We start from the raw sequence: 18,227 nt of genomic DNA on the forward strand, positions 1-18,227 counted from the left end.
TTTAGACTATAAAGTGAACGCTTTTGGCTATTTCTGGGGAAAAGCATCTTTGGAATTTGTTCGTAACCATTTATTTTTGCTCAGGGTTTTAACAACTGCAAAAACGAGGTGAAAAATCTTAGAAAAACTGAGTCAACCAAGGACGGGCCAGTGATGTCGTAAACTGTTCTGTCCTCAGAAGGTGAAAATCGTCCCTGCGTGTGAACGTTTAGAAGAAAGATCAGCCCAGATTGCTCTGTGACAGCGTAAACTTGGTTCTTTCAGCCAATTTCGTAAGAGGAGGAGGAGTGGGCGAGGCCTGGAAATAGATGCAGAAGCAGTGACTGGACGTGTCCTGGCCGTGGTGGTTCGAGTCCCAGGCCGTGTGCGTGTCAGCTAAAGAGGCTTGGGAAGCATCAGTCTCTTCCTTCCCATTTCTGCCCTTCCTCTGCCTCTGCTGGAACAGAGCTGGTTGACGCTCAAAACTCTTCCAGCCCCAGGACTCTACAATGCCATGAATAACTTTCTTAACCCCCAAATTTAGTTTCCCCCACCCATAAAAACCAGTAAGTCCCTCAGATTTATTAAATGGCGGTGCTCATTAAATTACACACGTGATTGGCATTTTATCTCTTCTGACATATAGAAGAGGGGAAGGTCACTGAGGGGACCGAAAAAGAAAAAGGGAAAGAAACAGAGAGAAAGGTAATTTGAGTTTTTAGTTGACTCTGAATACTTGATGTTTTTGAAACATTTCCAAATTTCCTTTACAGGAAAGGAATGGAAATGATCCAAAGGGACGAGGGATTTCTTTTTTCTTTTCTTTTGTCCCGAACTCAGTCCTGGGATTTTGTGGCATGTGCTGAAAAGTTGTGTTGTCCAAGGGCATTCCAAAATTTGCCTGAAAGGATGAGAGAACTGAAAATGGGTAAAAACAAAACGAAACAGAAATAACACAACTTCTGGCCCCAGATAAGAATCATATAATTTACTAAGACATATCATTTTGGTGTTTTCTCAAGTAGGAAGCTAATTTAGAAAGGCGGGGAGGTGCGCTTGAGGTCGGTGGGAGCAACAGCAGTCGGGGGCCCTCGGAGCCCCTTGTTTCTGCCCCAGCAGAACTGGGGGGCGGGTGGCTCTGTGGGCGTCAGGAAGCTCCAGCCAGTGAAACTCTGGCCAGCCCACCTCTGCCCCACGGGGGAAGCCAGGGCCAGCGCAGCCCCAAGAGACCCCAGGAAGTAGGTTTTCGGTGACAGAAGGGAAAAATCCTAGAGAGGCGGAATTTAAAACCCGGCAGAATTTTAAATTCTATTTTTAAATACCCAAACCCCTCCCGTTTTGGGGGACTTCTCTATTTATGACTGTGCTATATTTTTATATGGTTTGCCTGCTTCCTGCCTGCCTTTCTGATTTTCTTCCTTTGGGAAATGTTTGTAAAAGGGGATAGAAGACACTCTTCCTTCCTGGGGCTTCTAGTCCAGTGGTCAAGGCAGATGCCAGCCCAGTAAGCACACGCAATTGATGAGGAAGGGAAGGGGTTTGACATCTCGGGTTCCGGGGGGCCTTTGGCTGACGTCTGAAGGGCGACTGGAGCTCATGGGTCAAGCAGGCTGGTGGTGTTGGGGGGAGGCGGATGGAGACAGAGACAGAAACAGGTGGTGGGACAAAGACAGCGAGAGGCACAGGCAGGCACTGGGTCCTCCCTGCGGTACTGTGAGGGGGTGGCGGATGTCCCCAGTTACAGCCAGCGGCTGATGGGGGCCTTGGAGGTTAGGTGGCCTTCCCAGTCTCATTGTGAGTGTGTTTGTTTCAGGATCTTGTCATGTCCCCGGGGCTGTGAGTGCCACCAATTCAGGCACGTTCCTGTCCTGCTCATCATGCGTCCCGTGGACTCTGAGTCCAGGGCTCACCTTGCAGCTCCACGGCCTCTGCTGGCCCTTCGGGAGGATGGGGAAGACATCACGTAGGCATTCCCGTCGAGAGAAATCCTCACTGACTCTGAGCTGACTTTAGGTCTGAACAACTGTGCGCTTCGGCCAAATATTTATTTTTCTGAAACAGACCAGAGCAGTTCTTGATAGGAAGTCAGCTACAGGGACTGTTTTTTTTAATCAATTTTTTTTTTTAATTTGAGATCTTTTTTAGGCCATGGGGATGTCTGCGCTCTATGAACGAGCCCGGAACTCCGTAATGAGGCCTGAGCGCTTTCCAGATCTTTCTGAAAAGGATTCCACTCTTCCTTGGTTAATTGGAAGAGGTTTCTTGTTTACTTGTTTCCAAGAACCGAGGACAGAGAGCAGCTCTTGCAGCTCTGCTGTCTGGTTTCATACCCTCTAGCGTGTCCTCTCCTGGCCCTACTCTGCTTTACCTCCGTGCGGGAGGGAGCTGGACGTCTCCCCGTGCGCTGAGGAGATGGGCATCCGTGGGGGCAGTGTCATCGCCTCTTAGCCGGGCCGCAGAGAAACGGAGGCCGTGTCGGAGAACATACCTTTGTTATAGTATTTATTGAATGTTCACCTCTCCGGCTTCAAGTATTGAAACTCAGAGAGACTTTTTGAAACAAAATCATGCCACCAAACACTTTCAGAGTGTGTCTACTTGAGGGAGAGGAGAAAAGAAGAACTTTTGGATAGCGCGGGCATATCCGTGTTCAGCGTCTTGGGTAATAGGTCTTTAAATAACCACTTGCTTGACCTATTTCTTTTACAGAGGTTGGGACTCTGGAGTCCAGGTTTGAGCGGGGCTATCAGACTCTGGGTCTGTTTTGTAAAAGTCAAAAGGAAGTGGAAGGAGGGTTTGAAACTACTGTTTTCTAAATTCATTTCTTCTCTGGATCTCTGCCTCCATTTGAAAAACAGCTCTTGGCTCCGGGTGTCCTGGTGGGACCAGCATCCTCATCGCCACGTCGCCATGGGGAAGGGCTCCCTCCAGGCCTGTTTCAGTCAGTCTCGTTCAGATGTTGCTGATCCGCAGCCTTTGCAACTTCCCTTCTTCCTGCCTTACACCCAGACGTGGCTGGCTCTTCCTACACCTGCCCGAGGTCCCTACTGCTGAGCTGAGATCCTGGTGGCAGAGACGGGAAGGAGAGAAGAAAGAGAATGAGGATGGTGGTGGCGGTGGCTGTGGGTGCTGCTGATCAAGCACTGGGGATTGGCGGGGGCACCCTACAAGCATTTTGCATGTATTATCCCATTTAATCCTCACAGCTCTCTACACGGCAGGTACTGCCATTGTCTTCATTCCACAGACGAGCAAACTGAGGCACAAAAGTGTCAAGCAGTTTGCCCAAGGACACACAGCAACCAAATGTGTGTGTATATACATTTACATACTTTTGGGATTTGATTTCTCATCTTCGTCCTCCACCACATTTCTTTGTCTGTGAGGGCGATGTCACCATTCGCTCGTGTGTGTATCAGTAGGAACCACATCCTGGGCCATTGCTGTCCAAGGCTCGTTTGGCGCCGATGAGCAGGCACGAGACATTGTCTCCAGGGTCCCACTGTCCCTTATGCTCCTTGTCCCTCTGTGCTCTTTAGGATTCTGCGGTTTATAAATGGGTATGTCCACCCCAGGAATACTGTGCCTGCTGCGGGATTTCCACGGTGGTGGCAAAGACGACGAGCGCTCTCCCCAGGCATGTCGTTCTTAGTTAAATGGGGACTGGATTCTTTTGGTGACAGTTGAGCATTATAGTATGTCTGGTGGGAACATGTTATTAATTCAAGATAACCAGAGGAACGAGGGGATGGAGCGGGCTTAGGCGTGACTCCTGTTTGGCACTTTGCACGAAGCCGTTTCGCAGGGTCCTCTCTTGCCTGTACGCCCCACAGCCTCAGGCTTCTTCCACTCCCCCGTGCCGCCTGACTGGGGAGGAGGCGAGAGTGCACGTGCACTTCCGGCAGGTGAAGCTGAGGCTCAGAGATGGGGACTCGTGTCCTGGGGGCCTGTTTGCCACACCTTTTGTATTCAACATTTATTATGATTATTTCACGTTTATTGTCTTTGTGGTTACAAAAGTCATACTTGCTCCGTGTAAGTAAATCGGAAGCAAGGTGGCCATCTGTGAGTGGAGAGCAGATCTCTCTTGCTCACCGCACAGGTGACGAGTGGAGACAGTGCCGTGTGAAGACGTGTGTGCGGGTCCCCACCCTCCCTGCAGGGGGCAGGGGGGCTTCAGCTTGTGTTCGATCCAGCTCTGCCACTTCCTCGCTGTGTGATTTACCACAAGCCACTTGGCTGCCCAGAGCCTCGGTTTTCTTACTTGCGAAATGGAGCAATTCCATCGACTTCAGCCTTGTCTCGGAGTCGGGGGTGGATGGGCTGTGGCACAGCGCCCACACAGAACAGGCGTTCAGCTCCTGTTCTCCCCTCTGCCCTCTGCCAGTGCCCCTCCAGCTTGCCTCCCGAGTACCTTGAAGGCACAAGAGGAGAGATTCTCCCTGGAGTGCCCAGGGCCGGCCCCAAGCAGCGTGCAGACAGCAGAGCAAGTTGGAACTCTGCGGGTTTTGGATTGCTTGGTAATGCATCTAAGAATAACTTAATTTAAAAACAATGTTTTCAACGTTTGAAATGTTTAAATATTTTACACGTGGAAGCTTCAAATTGTCTTGTAGCTTCCTGAAGCCTCTGGCACACCTCTTCAAACCCCTGGTGGGGAATGGCACACCTCCGCACACCCTTGTTGGGGCTGGCCCATCCCCTCACACCTCTGGCAGGGGCTGGTGCAACTCTGCACACCCCTGGAGGGCTGGCATAGTGCCCCATACCCTTGAGGGGGCTGGCACACCTCCACACACCCTTGGGGGGGCTGGCACATCCCTGGGGGTGTTGGCACACCTCCACACACCCTTGTGAGGGCTGGTACATCCCTGAGGGGGCTGGCACACCTCCACACACCCCTGGGGGGGCTGGCATACCTCCACACACTCTTGGGGGGCTGGCACACTTCCCCACACCCCTGGAGGGGCTGGCACACCTCCGCACACCCTTGTGAGGGCTGGCACATCCCTGGAGGAGCTGGCACACCTCTGCACAACCTTGCGAGGTGGTACATCCCTGGGGGGGCTCGCACACCTTCACACACCCCTGGGGGGGCTGGCATGCCTCCACACACCCTTGGGGGGCTGGCACACTTCCCCACACCCCTGGGGGGCTGGCACACCTCCACATACCCCTCGGGGGCCTGGCACACCTCCACACACCCCTGGCGTCTACACACCCAGGCTGGGGTCGGTGCTGGAGGTGTTGGTCCTCCCTCCTGGCACACCTAGTAAGAGCTAGGCAGACAGTGAACGTTCAGTGACTGCAGGTGACACCCTGGAGAAATCCCATTTCACCTTGTTCTAAAACCCTCCAGAGGACATTGTAATTCAGTCAGAGTGCTCACTCTGTCCATCAAAAAGAAACTCCAAAGAAGCGTTTTCAGGCGGTTCTTGTTCAAGGGTTAACCAGATTCTTATTTTGCTTATCTTTGGAAATAAAACAATGTTTAAAACCATTCAGACCAGCAAGGCCATCTGGTGGGGAGTGCGCAGCTGCTCCCCATTCACTGGGCCACCTCTAATTTATTCCTTGTAGGGTGCTGCTGTCCATCTGCAGAATCATTGTTCGCAGTGGGTTTGAACACGTGAGCTCTATGTCTGTGCAAGGCCTCTCTTCTCCGCACATCCTGAAGGACATCTGGATCGGGCATCTTCTGAAGTCACGTAGGAGCAGGCGGGAGGGTTCTGGGGACCCCGAGGGCCAGAGCCACCTTGCTCCTTTTGGCCCTGACATGTAGTCTCTGCGTTATACTCGGAGCCACTTCTTTGTGGAAGAATTGTTGGAAGGCAACTGGAATCTACCTTTCATCTTTGTGGTCTAGCTGTGCAAGGGCCAAAATGGCCTCGAGTCTGAAAATGTACCACTTTTTCCTGGTGGTTAAGGTTTGTTGTTGCCCATGTTTGAACCCTTGAAAGAGCACAAAAAGAATAAGCACAGAATTTGTCACCCGCCCGGGTTCCTGAGATCATTGGACCACTTGACGATGTGTCTTCTTTGAGAAGACAATGAGGGTGTAAGTGGTGACGGAGTTTGTCTGCAGTCACACGGCTGATTCAGGGATGTCGCAGGTGCTCCACCCAGGCCTTTGACCCCAGGCCTGCTCTCTCCTGTACTCTAAGTCCCAGGGAGGAGGCAGTGTGTAGCATTCAGTTCTCTGGGTCACCGTTTCCCCATCTGTGGAATGGGAAAACTAACTGTGCTTTCCTCTTAGATTATTGTGATGTGTAAACAGGATAACCCACATAAAACCCTAGCCTGGTGTCTGGACACAAGGAAGCCCTCAGTAAGTGTTACTCATGTCACTTTTCTTGTTGTCGCTAAGTGACGAGAGCCTGTTCTGGATGTCTGCTGGGAGCTGGCTTCCCCGCTTGCTATTTTGAAAACTATTTGGTGAGCGCCCACCTTGTGCCACGCACAGTAGCCACACAAGCTTGTGTGGGAAATCTAGTGTCTACACTGATTTGAATTCCTGATTGAGCATCACTGACCCTGCCCTTGGAGAGCTTACCATCAATGGGTGAGTCACCAAACTCCAGCCATACCTGCTTGCCTGGGGGACAGGGTGGCCAGTGGCTGGTGAAGGCTGCCTGTGCTGCTCTTTGAGCCTCAAGTTCTGAGCAGGTGTCTCCCAGAGCCGCATCTTACATGACGGTGTGGCGTGGGAGGAAGGTCCCAGCTTTGCAGCCATACAGACCTGCCGTTGGGTTCTGGCCCTGCCTCTGCGCAGCCACTGGGCTCTGGTATGGTTTTAACCCTGCTGGGCCTCAGTTTCTCCCATAAAACTTGGGGATCCCAGTGCTGACCTCAGAGTCCTGCCATCAAGAAGGGCCCTTGTGTGGCGCTCTGCATATGGCAGGTGGCGGACAGTCATCTGTTCCTTTCTTGTACCGTCTTTGGGGTCACTTAAACCCCAAACTGGGTCCGTGTTTTGACATCTACATCCCAGCCTGCACCAAGAGTGATAGTTAATTTTTAATTTCGAATGTCTTAAAGCCGGTTGAACATTGCCTCCTTGAAGTGCTTTACGTTACATAACTGTCACCGCTGTCTTGCTGCGAGCCGTTTAGGTGGGCGGGTGCCACAGCAAACTGCAAGCTTGTCTTGAGTGGGCTCTACCCTAATGGAAAACCACCGTCAGTGGATAAACAGGCTTGAGTGGAAAGCGTAGTACCTCAATCTGGGACAGATTTGAATTACTTCTGGAAATAATAAAATGAGTGTTCAGAAATAGATTTTCCCCCTAATTGACTTAAAATTGTTGGTTGTGTCACAAAGACCTGGAGAGTCTTGTGTGCATTGGAATCATTGGGTGACAGCTGCAGCGTGAGCGTGTTTGAAGTCTCTTGTTGCCACTGCCCCTTTGCAGAGAAAACCTGATCATTCCGTGCGTTTCAGAGAGCCGGGGCCTCTGGCTGCGTTTCGTCTGTATGTTGGGCAGGTTACCCTGTTGGAGTGCGACGTCACAGAGGAGGTTAGAAAGATCCCGTTCGCTCTCCCGCCTTCAGCTGTCGGAGATCCTGGGGGTCAGGGGGCAGCGCTGTGGTCAGGATACGTTTCACCTCCGAGATCCAGCGCGGGTTCTTCCGGGGCCTGCAGATTCTTGGAGGCTGGTCCTCGAAATGGGATATGTAATTCTGAGTGTGGGTGTTTTTCTGGAGCCTCTGGGGACTTTGTTCTGGAGTTTGATGGGATGTCCCAGCGGGCCTGGGCTGTAGCCTCAGCACGTGCAGTGCCTTGTGCACAATGGGCGCCTGATGAACGTGTGCTGAAGGGTGAGGGCGGCTAACAAGGGGAAAGCACTTGGTGTGTCTTTGGGGTTAACTGTCTGGCTTTTCTGCTGCCATAAAGCAAGTACCACACTAGCTTTTCAACGCTCACTGCAAAACCACCGGCTTCTTAGCGGCCCTGGAAGACATGACAGACGATGCTAATGGGTTTTTATTAGGGAGAAGTTAACTTCAAATTGTACACCCGTGAGTGTTAAGGCTGAAAGAAGTAGTCCCAAATTCATATTTTACATGCAAGAAACAGGCCCAGAGTTGCGGTGACTTGCCCGGGGTTACCTGCCTGATGAGTGATCAAGTCTGGACTGAGACCGTGCTGGGGAATCTCGGCTCAGGGGCCACACGCAGCAGCTCATTCCCTTGTTGGGAAGGTGCCACCTTTGTGGCTCTGAAGTCTCAAAGCGCAGATGGTCGTGGAAGCCACCACCTCAGTCATTCAGAGCCCAGGCTTGTCCCTTTGATGTGCAAGAACAAAAGGGGGGCTGGGGGCTGTGCTCTGGGCCTGCCCCTCCGTCCCTCCGTCCCTCCATAGGTTCTGCCCTCCTCCTGCCCCACACTTGGTGCCAGGCCAGCCTCTGCGAACCTTGTCCCTGTCCTGGTGCTGTCCCTGTCACCCATCATACTTCACAGCTGGAGGAGACACCTGAGTGATAAACAGAGTCTGAATTAGACAGTTTAAGATGCAGTGCCCCAGGCCGACAAGGGGACTGAAGGAGGCCCCTGCATTTCCTCCCACGTCTGCCTTCCACATGTTGCCCGGGGCTCCCATTCCTGTGTCTCTGTGTAGGACAGCAAGTCTGGTCTTTAGGAAGGGATTTGTGAAGGGATGGGAAAGGGCTGGGATGAGCAGCTGACTGTCTGAGGCCAGGCCAGGGTGATGGCGCAGAGGTTAGGATGGGCTCCCCCTGTGGATGAGGTGCCGGGGAGACTGGGATCAGGACCCAGTTGTCTTGCCCCACCCTCTCAAAATGAGCTGTGCATCCTTGGGGAAGTGTAGACCGCACTGGCCTCAGTTTCCCTTTCTGTAAAATGCAGGCCTAGGTGAGCAGGTACCCGCAGGTTTAATTCTCTGGGGCCTGCCCACCACCATTTTCACGGTATTCCAGGGTTTTCATAGTGTGACTCCCCAGGGATCCCCCATGAGTTTCTTTCTGCTGTCTCTCACCTCCCAGCTGTAAAGAAGTGGCTCTGTTAGTCAAGACCTTCAGACCTTTGGGATCGGGCACGTTTCTGGAAACTTGACCCCCCTGTAGAACTGAAACAAGTTACAGATGGACGAATGTTCTGAAGGGGCTGAGCTTTTCCCAAGTTGCTCCTTCAGCTGAGCGAGGCTGCTAGGGCTCCTGCCTTGGTTGTTGAGGCCCCAGAATGATCCCGGGTCGCTCTCCTTTTTAATATCTTGTTTTTACTGTAAAACTTGGCTGTTACTTCCTGTGTCTGTGTGTCTGCCTCTAGCTGCCACCTGCCTCTTCTCAGTCATTACTTCAGATTCGTTGCTGACAGGAAAATTGGACACCTATGCCTAGAATTATACATACATTGAAAGCAAGTCAGCATGGAGTGAGGGCCCCAGGGCATCTCCTGTAAGAATGCAGAGAATACCCATCATTTATTGAGGCTTGCGATGTGCCAGATGCTGGGTTAAGCATTTTATAGATGGTATCTCATTTCCTCTTCACATCCACACTGGGAGACGAAGATAGTTTTATTCCTTTTTTCACAGATGAGGAAACAAAGTCACGGAATGGTTCAGTTAGTTGCCTGAGATCATAAAGCTGGCACAGAATTGAGTCCAATTGAAATGCAGATCTGCTTGATTCCAAATGTGTGAGGCTTTATTTTCACTGCTCAGAAAACACTTTTTCCTGCTTCCCAACTTTCTACCAAGTTTCAAATCATTTGGTTCCCTAGGCCAGATTCAGAGGAGGGGCTGGCTGTGTGTCGTGGAGATTTGATCTTAGTGAAAATGCCTGTGTTTTATGGAATGAAATAATAGTTTAAAATACGCTTTCTATGCTGTAAAGCATGTAAAGTAGTCATTAATAAATATAATGTTGATGAGGAACTTACTGTAGAGTTGAGTATGCTTTAAAAATAACTTTAAACTGCCGGCCACATTTTGGGCCAGCCAGGAAGATCCTGCAGGTCACAGTTTGTGAATCCCTGTTTTAGACAAAGCACGGATGAGGTGTTGCAGCCACCAGGAAAGGTGAAATCTGGCAAGGAAACCATAAGGATCAGGTTACAGGAAGGGCTTGTTCAAGGAGAGGACGCAAGGAAGAAATTATAGTAACTCCAACAGGAGGCAATGAGGAAGGTGTCTTCATCAGGAAGTGGGGAGAATGGGGTCACTTGTCCAGATAACTAAGACGTAACAGCCGTGGTTGTCATAAACACTCATTTTGCCAGAAAATAACCTGGTGTGTGATATTTGGGCAGTTATGTCTTGATTCGGGAACAGCTGCCATCTGGGTTTCCAGCATTGTTTTGGCATATCTGCTTCTGGTGTTAGCAAGGGGTTTTTTAAGGCAAAGCATTAATTCATTTGATTCACTGGGTGTTTGGCTGAATTGCTCTGGCCTGAATTGCTCCTGATTCACTTTACTCATATAAACACACTTTTTGGAACTCATAAACATACAGTTATACTGGTTTAATTTGGTAACCTCTATTGTTTATAACCTGTAGAAGAGTGTATCAGTTAGCTTTTACCACATGACAAAACACTTCAAAACTCAGTGACTTCAAACAGCAACCGTTTATTATTTCTCGTGCGTCTCTGGGGATTGGCTGGGGTCAGCAGGTGTCGGCTGCTGCAGGTGGGGCTCAGCCAGGTGGCTCTGCTCCACGTGTCTCTCCTGAGCCTGGCCGAGCCTCTGTGTTCCTCCATGGCCATGGCAGAGGCGCAGAGGGCAAGCAGACACACACGACCCGCCTTAAGGCCTGGCCTTGGGACTGACACGTTGTCACTTCTGCCTCAGTCTCTTGGCCAAAGCAAGTCTCCAAACTCAAACTGAAGGGTAGAGAAGTGCATTCCACTCCTTTAGCTGGAGGAAGTGCGAAGTCGTTCATGTGGCGAAGGATGTGAATACAGGGAGGATAATAAATTGGAACCAATGATGCAATCTACCTTAAGTAGTAATAAACTGCTAACTTATCAGACACTTACTGTGGCCAGGACTATGTATATATAATAATAGCTAGCATTTATCTAGCACTTACTATGGCCAGGCAGGCTTCTACGCACTGCACCTGAACGGTCCACTTAGTGCTCACAGCAGTGCTATGGTGGAGGTCCTGTGATTATTCCCAGTTTATATCCGAGGAAACAGGAGGAAAGAGGTTTAGTGACTTGCTCAAAGTCAAAGCCGGGTAGCGCGACTGTGGCACCCAGGCTCCATTGCTGTACGTGATCTGTCACCAAAAGGACTTCTGTTAGAATTCAGAGGCCCAGATCACTTAAGTGACTTGTCTGATATCACTAGGTGGGCCTGACTTGAGCCTTCTGGCCTGCATACTGCAGGCTGTGTTCTTTCTACTCTGCTCTAGGCCAGGGGGTGCTAACCAAGGGGTGCAGCTTTATTCTGTTTGTTGACTGCACTGTGATCAAAAGCATAAAACTCCAGATGTGAGACTGAAACTGATAATCTGTTGTCTGTACAGAACTGTCCAGTCTTGTTAGCATTCTTCTCAGTCTCAGCGACAATCTTGTGATATCTTTGAGCTAAATGTGAAAAATCTTCCTTCTTCCACTTGTTGATTAATATCCCTTGAAAAAATGTATTTCCATATACATAGCCCAAAGAGAAATGTCAGCAGTTAGACATACTAATCAGAAGAAGGCTTCGTGTTTTAGTAAAGGTTAATTAAGACCCATTGAATTTTTTTCCTTAAAACATAAAAGTAAAATAACGTAATTAGCTATTTTTTTCCTCTCTCCTCCCAGAGGGCAGATGTAAATGTTCTACCTAAATGAAGCTATTTATTTAAATCCATCCAGATTTCTTTTGAAGTTTCATACATCTTTCTTCTGCTATATCAGCTTATAGCTACAATAATTTAATAAGTTTTTCCTAGGGTGAAATTGGATGCCCTTTATCGATCTTACACCGAGGGGGCATTCAATTACTTAATCTAAAGTGGTGTTTCTGGGTCTCTCGATTACAATTTTGTTATAAATGGCTTGCTAATGATGCTTGGGATACATAGGTTAATAGGGGGCATCCCAGCCAGGGCTGGGTAATTGAATGCTTTCTGTTTTGGGACCAGCTATCTGATCCCTCACAGGGGTACCGGCTTCCCACAATTACAGTCTGCCTCCACGGGGCACAGCACTGAGCCCAGGCTGGGAACCAATCTCGCTGAAATGTAACCCTGAGCGCTCTGCTTTAATACCTGAATGGGAGCGCCGAGGGTCCTGTTTAATCCGAGTCCACTGGCACCACCACAGGGACATTCCAGACAGGTGAAGTGCAAGGGACATGCATTGCTTGCTTTTTAAGGAAGAACAACCTGAGTGTTAGGTTTCTGAATGAGTGTTCTGGGTACAGTTTGTGGCATATGAAAAAGGCCAATTCAGGAACAGAGCTGCAATCCATTTTCCTTTCAATGCAGTCACATTAATTTGATTCCTCCTCACTGAGCTGTGTTAGTTAATAGTTATATGTATTGTAAAGATCCTTTTGAAAGAATAGGTAGTGTGCATCCATTTTTGCACTTGGACAAATCCCAGCTGTGACTCTGGCTTTCTAGGCCCTGCAGAGTGGTCCCCCACTCTTCTCCCATCGATCCTGCCCCCCACCTGCCCCCTCAGCCCAGATGTCTGTCCTCCCGGGTCCCCCTGGGCTTTGATCCCCAGCTTCTCTCCTTCCCAGGGCTTTTACTTCCCTTGATCCCCGCATGGCTGCTTCCTTCTTGTCATCCAGATGTCCCCTTCTAAACCGGGTCTTCCCTGGCCATCCTGTCTCCTGGACCTCCCCTTCTCCTCAGGTGACTGTTTTCACCAGGGGTAGGGGTCAGGGATGCTGCTAAACAACCCACAGTGCGCAGAACAGCCCCTGACAACAAAGAATTATCTGGCCCTTTGCTGATGGTTTTGTTGTATTCTCCCTCTTTATTTGCTTCATAGCCTTTCTTGATGTCTGCGATGATGACTTTACTCATTTGTGACTTTTTCATTGTCTGTTGCCCTGTGGCCCCCTCAACTCCTGGTGGAACCTAAGCTCCAGTTGGGGAAAAGGCCTCCATGTTGTGGTCACCCCTGCAACACTCCCATCTAGTTGGACAAGGACTGGTCCCGGAAGCCTTCAAGCTCCAGGTCCTGTACTTCCAAGGGCGCCTGGCCATGTATTCACTTGGTCATGTGACTGTTTTTTGTTTGATTTTGTTTTGTTTTTTTGCTGAGGAAGATTAGCCCTGAGCTAACATCTGTGCCAATCTTCCTCCACTTCAGATGTGGGATGCCGCCACAGCATGGGTGATGAGTAGTGTAGGTCTGCATCCGGGATCTGAACCCATAAACCCGGGCCACTGAAGTGGAGCACACGGAACTTAACCACTACGCCACAGGTCTGACCTCCCATGACTGTTATTTTTAATCAACATTATCAAGGTGTATTTTACATATGTACACTGGCCATATGTTTTGGTAAAACTTGTAAACGTAAAATAGTTTTATATTTTCTCTCAGAGAGGGTTCCCCCTGGTGTTTCCCCACACCAGCAAATTCTCCAAGTCTCCAGATACCAGCTGGGTGTCCTACAATTCGATTCGATTCTGACAGTACCTACCCAGAGTTAAGAGCAGACCCCACAGGTTAAGGGCTCGGTCCCCCAGGACTGCTCCCCCTTCAGAAGCCATTCACACATATTGGGGCCTCCAGCTACCCGCATTCTGTCCGATTTGGCTACAAATTCAGAGGTTCCCACCATCTCTTCTCAGCTTCACTAATTCACTAGAACGATGCTCAGAATTCAGGAAAGCGCCTTATTTACTGTGACCAGTTTGTTATAAAGGATACGACTCAGGAACAGCCAAATGGAAGAGACGCTGAGGGCCAGACAAGGGGAGAGGGCCCAGAACTTCTATGCCGGCTCTGGGTGAGCCACCCTCCCAGCACCTCCATATGTTCACCAACTAGACAGCTCTCCTGTGATTTAGGGGTTTTGATGGAGGTTCCATTACATAGGTGTTGTTGATTAAATCATTGGCCCTTGGTGATTCACTCCCTGGAGGCTGGGGAGACGGGGCTGAAATTCCAGCCCTCTGATCAAAGCTTGGTCTTTCTGGTGAGCAGCCCCAACCTGAAACTACCTGGTAGCTCGTCAAAAGTCACCTCATTAGCGTGAACTCAGGTGTGGTCATAAGGGACTTGTCAAGAATAACAAAAGTGATGCTGTTACCCCTATCACTCAGGAAATTCCAAGGGTTTTAGAAGCTGTGTTCCAGGAACTGGGGACAAAAGCAAATATTTTTTATTATATCACGTCCTCCTCTTGTATTGGCTTCAGGCCCCCACACCCGACTTGCGTCTTCAGCTGTGCCCAGTAAACTGTCACCCTACAGTAGGGATCTGCTGAAAGAAGGAGCTAATGAATGAATGAATTATAGGGGATGATAACACCGTATCTGACTTTTTTTAGGGCCCTTAACATAGCTGGAATTGTCTCCCCAGTTCTATGCTCCCCATTTTCTGTTTAAAAAGTGAGACATGGAGTGGGAGCTCTGGCTGGGGGGTACAGCCTGCCCAGGAGACAAATGCTCTGGCCGCCACGGCTGCGAGACTCTCTGTTGAGACTGTCAGCTTCTCCATCTACCCAGGTCCATTTATTTACTTTGCTTGTAATAAGAAACCTTTGTTCTTGTTTAGGAATATTTTGCCCATTCTGTTGGGTCCAGATTTTGTACATTCTTGTCTTGGAGCTTCAAACACCATGTTTTAAAAAAAGTCTAATTAGACCTCCTGCAGCCAGAGAGACGGAAGAGTGTGAACTCACTCCCGCTGAGATCCTGGTTGGAGTCTCATTTGACCCTGTATGGCCTTGTCTTTGACATGTAAACAATGTTTTCTTGGCTTAGTGATGGGGTTTCCAAGTAGAGGATCTTGCCCTTTTGTTTCTTTGGTTTGGAAGAATTGTTTGTACCAAGTGATGGGTCAGGGGTGGTTCAGCAAGTGGGAGGCAGAGATGTGAGCCTTGAGGTTCCTGACATATCTGCAACTGCCCTCAGGAATGAGGGGGCCGTGGAGCCTGGGATGTTGGCCTGGTTCCTGAGCAGTTTGCTCCCACAGCCCCGACTCCTCTGCTCTTCTCAGAACGTCCCTGTCCCATATCCCAGCCTTTACTGACTAGCATTTCTCAAACTGGTTCCTTGGGACATTAGTGAGAATTCCATGGCCAATTATGGTTTGGAAATTTTGTGTATTATGTTCCTGTCCTGTGGATTCACAGGGCTTATTAGCATTTTAAAGGCCCTGAAAAGTCCTGCTGTAAAGAAATCTGTGTGATTTTGTTCATCTTTTCTCCAAGTCATTTAAGCACAGAACACGTTGACAACATGCAGAACAGTGTGTGGAGGACATTTTACGAAACGCTGCTTGGCTGTTTCTTGGTCATCATATTTTGATAAAACGTGGACCTTTTGGTCCAAGGCAAGGGAGTGTTTCTGCTGATGAGTTCTGATTGCTCAGCCCATCAGCCAGTACGGTGAGGGTTTAACGCAGGGTTAGTTAATACACTTTCTCTGGGGACAGCAAGGATTGTTTGACAAGCGTGTCCCTACCGAGTCTGAGGTGAGTCTGCCGCCCTTGGGTAATTCTCAGGCGCTAAGGAAAAATAATGTGGTATAGGATCTCCCATCTTTGATTCCACTTCACATGTTCTTGGCATTCGCTGGCAATTAAAAATCATCATAGTAGGAGTTGTTGATGATGCTAGTATTATTAATATTATCTATCTTTTATGGGATGCTAAATATGTGTAGGCTGTTTGCAAACTCTTCATATGCATTAACTAAGTTAGTACTTGTTGCAAACTGCGAAGGGAGGTACTCCTAACCTAATTTTACTCATGGGGAAACACAGCTAGTTAGCAGTGGTCTGCCACTGTTAGAAACTAAGTAGGTCTCGTTTTTTGCTCTTTTTACAACATCTACAAAGAAGTGTCATTTGGGCAACAATACATTTTATAACCACAGGATTCTATTAATGGAGTTTTAAGAATCATGTTTTCCCCAAAATGATGAAAGTGAAAAATTATTTCAGGGTCTGAAGTGTTGTGCTACTCGGGAATATTGTACATCGGATTGAATTGCTTAATAACTTCAAGTCAAATGATTTTTTCTATGATACGCTCCATTGAAGGAGAGAATCATTTCAGTGCTTCTAAATTTTCATTAACTTTTGCTTGCTAACCTGATAATCAAGGTTAGCTCTAGGTAAGAGACTATTGGTGCTATTGGGAGAGAAAACAGATTTCTCTGCCTGCTCTCATCCTAACCATCCTCCTTCTTGGAACTTTGTTGACTTAAAAACACTGATATTTCAATTCATCCCTCAAATTTGTAGTCACTGACTGCATGAATCTGAAAATGATTGCCAAGTCCTGGCTTTGGGGATCCGCTAACTTAGATGTGTCCAGGCGGAGGCATTAGAGGGGACACGGGTTGTGCAAAATATGAGATGTTTGATGTGGTGCTGGTGGTGCTGATGTTGGGGCCATGTTTGGTGGCAGAGATTGAACCCCAAAAGTAAGCACCAAGGACCTGAAACCTCTCCCTTTACCCTATAGGACTTTCTGTGACCCGCTTGTGACCCAGCAGGCTCTGCTGAAACATAGAAGTAGAAAAGAGATGTTCACTTCTCTCCTTGGAAGATGACCCCTGGGTTATTACTGTCATCACGTAACAGAATAAAACCTCTTTTCTTTGTTGTTTAGGTAATCTGACATTTTAAAAGATTTTGCTCCCCGTGAAGAGGAAACCTTTCAAAGGAACTCAGGATGTAAAAGAAGAAACCTCCGTGGGCATCTCCATGGATGGCATGCCAGTCCATCCCTCACTGAGAAGACCATGATATCTTCTAAGCTCTTGGGTGTTTCTATGTTCTCCAGCAAGAATTCTTCCATTTCGTTTTGTGCCATGGGAAAAACCTGAAGGACAGGCAGAATTGCTCCTGAACTCTTGGCTTTTTCCACAGTTGCAGTGGCTCTTAGAGAACATGACAGTTGGAGATCATTTTCTTTTGTTGTCATTCAGGGTCGAACCAAAGAATGTGCTTCCTCATTCTCTAGTGCTTTGGCGCCTGCTCATTTTTATATTTATTTCTGTTGCTTGTGCCTTCCAACCACCTTATGTAACCACAAGACGTCCTTAAAGGTTCCAGCGTGGCGTGCATGCATCTGGACTCCTCAGGGGCTCGCCCATGGCTCGGTGGGCCAGCAGTCCAAGGGCATTACCATGAGGCACTGCATTAATTGCTGCTTACAGTTGTCACCTGACGACACACACGAACAGCGGGTTGGCTGCCGAGGAGGCCCCCATCACAGTCGCCACGAGTGCCCTGTGTGCAAAGGAGAAAACAAAATTGTATTTCGCGTGGACGGTAAGCAGATGAACTTGCTTGCTGTTCTCGAAGTGAGGGCTGACGGGAATGAGAGCTGGGGCGGGTTTTTTCGCTTCAAGAAGGGGAAGCGATGTAGCCTCGTTTTTGGATTGATAATAATGACTTTGGTGATGGCGTCTTACATCCTTTCTGGGGCCCACCAAGAGCTTCTGACCTCATCGCCTTTCCACTACGGTGCCTTCCCCAGCAATCCTAGCTTGATGGACAGTGAAAATCCGAGTGACACGAAAGAGCAACATCACCAACCCTCTGTAAATAATATTTCATACATGAAGGACTATCCAAGCATTAAATTAATTATCAACAGCATCACGGCCAGGATAGAGTTCACAACCAGACAACTCCCAGCCATAGAAGATCTCAAGAAGCAGGAACTGCACGTGAGTAGCCTTGTACTAATCTCTGTTGATTGATTTTAAAAATGGATTCTTCCTCTCCTGTCACCATCTTTGGGAAGACAGAAAGAAAATGACAGAAAAATTTCTCAAGTGTAACATGTGAGGATAATTTGACAGCCTTATGGATCAGAGTGCACGGGGAGAGTGCTATCTGTTTACACCAAGAAGGGAATTCACGGTGCTGAATGGCAGAGCTAGAAATGTCGGGGGACCGCACCTTCTCCTAATTCCATCCCAGGACTTCTGCCTGAAATGTGGTGGTGGCTGTAAACGTTCCTTTTAGATCACCATCATCTTGTTTCTGTTCTTTTCAAATTAGTATTTTTGTCTCTAGTGGCCATTTAAATATACAAGTAGTAAAGAGATTCCAACTGTTAACTTAATTAGACTGCCCTGTGTGTG

The 18,227-nt window shown here is 48.7% G+C and overlaps 1 protein-coding gene across 15 annotated transcripts in view; it reads left to right on the forward strand.

The window, feature by feature from the left end:
- CHST15 (carbohydrate sulfotransferase 15) overlaps positions 1-18,227 on the forward strand; it is a 79,042-nt gene that overhangs the window by 27,323 nt on the left and 33,492 nt on the right. For 14 of the 15 annotated variants that reach the window (XM_070574504.1, XM_070575260.1, XM_070574969.1 and 11 more), the window contains one exon: positions 16,742-17,807. In XM_070574504.1, the coding sequence (XP_070430605.1) occupies positions 17,262-17,807 (546 nt within the window). In that variant the 5' untranslated portion in view covers positions 16,742-17,261. Of the gene's footprint in view, positions 1-5,559; positions 6,308-16,741; positions 17,808-18,227 lie in introns of those variants that run through there. The other variant, XM_070575194.1, reaches the window with a different exon arrangement.

Source organism: Equus przewalskii, chromosome 1, assembly GCF_037783145.1.
Source record: "Equus przewalskii isolate Varuska chromosome 1, EquPr2, whole genome shotgun sequence".
Taxonomy (NCBI): Eukaryota; Metazoa; Chordata; class Mammalia; order Perissodactyla; family Equidae; genus Equus; species Equus przewalskii.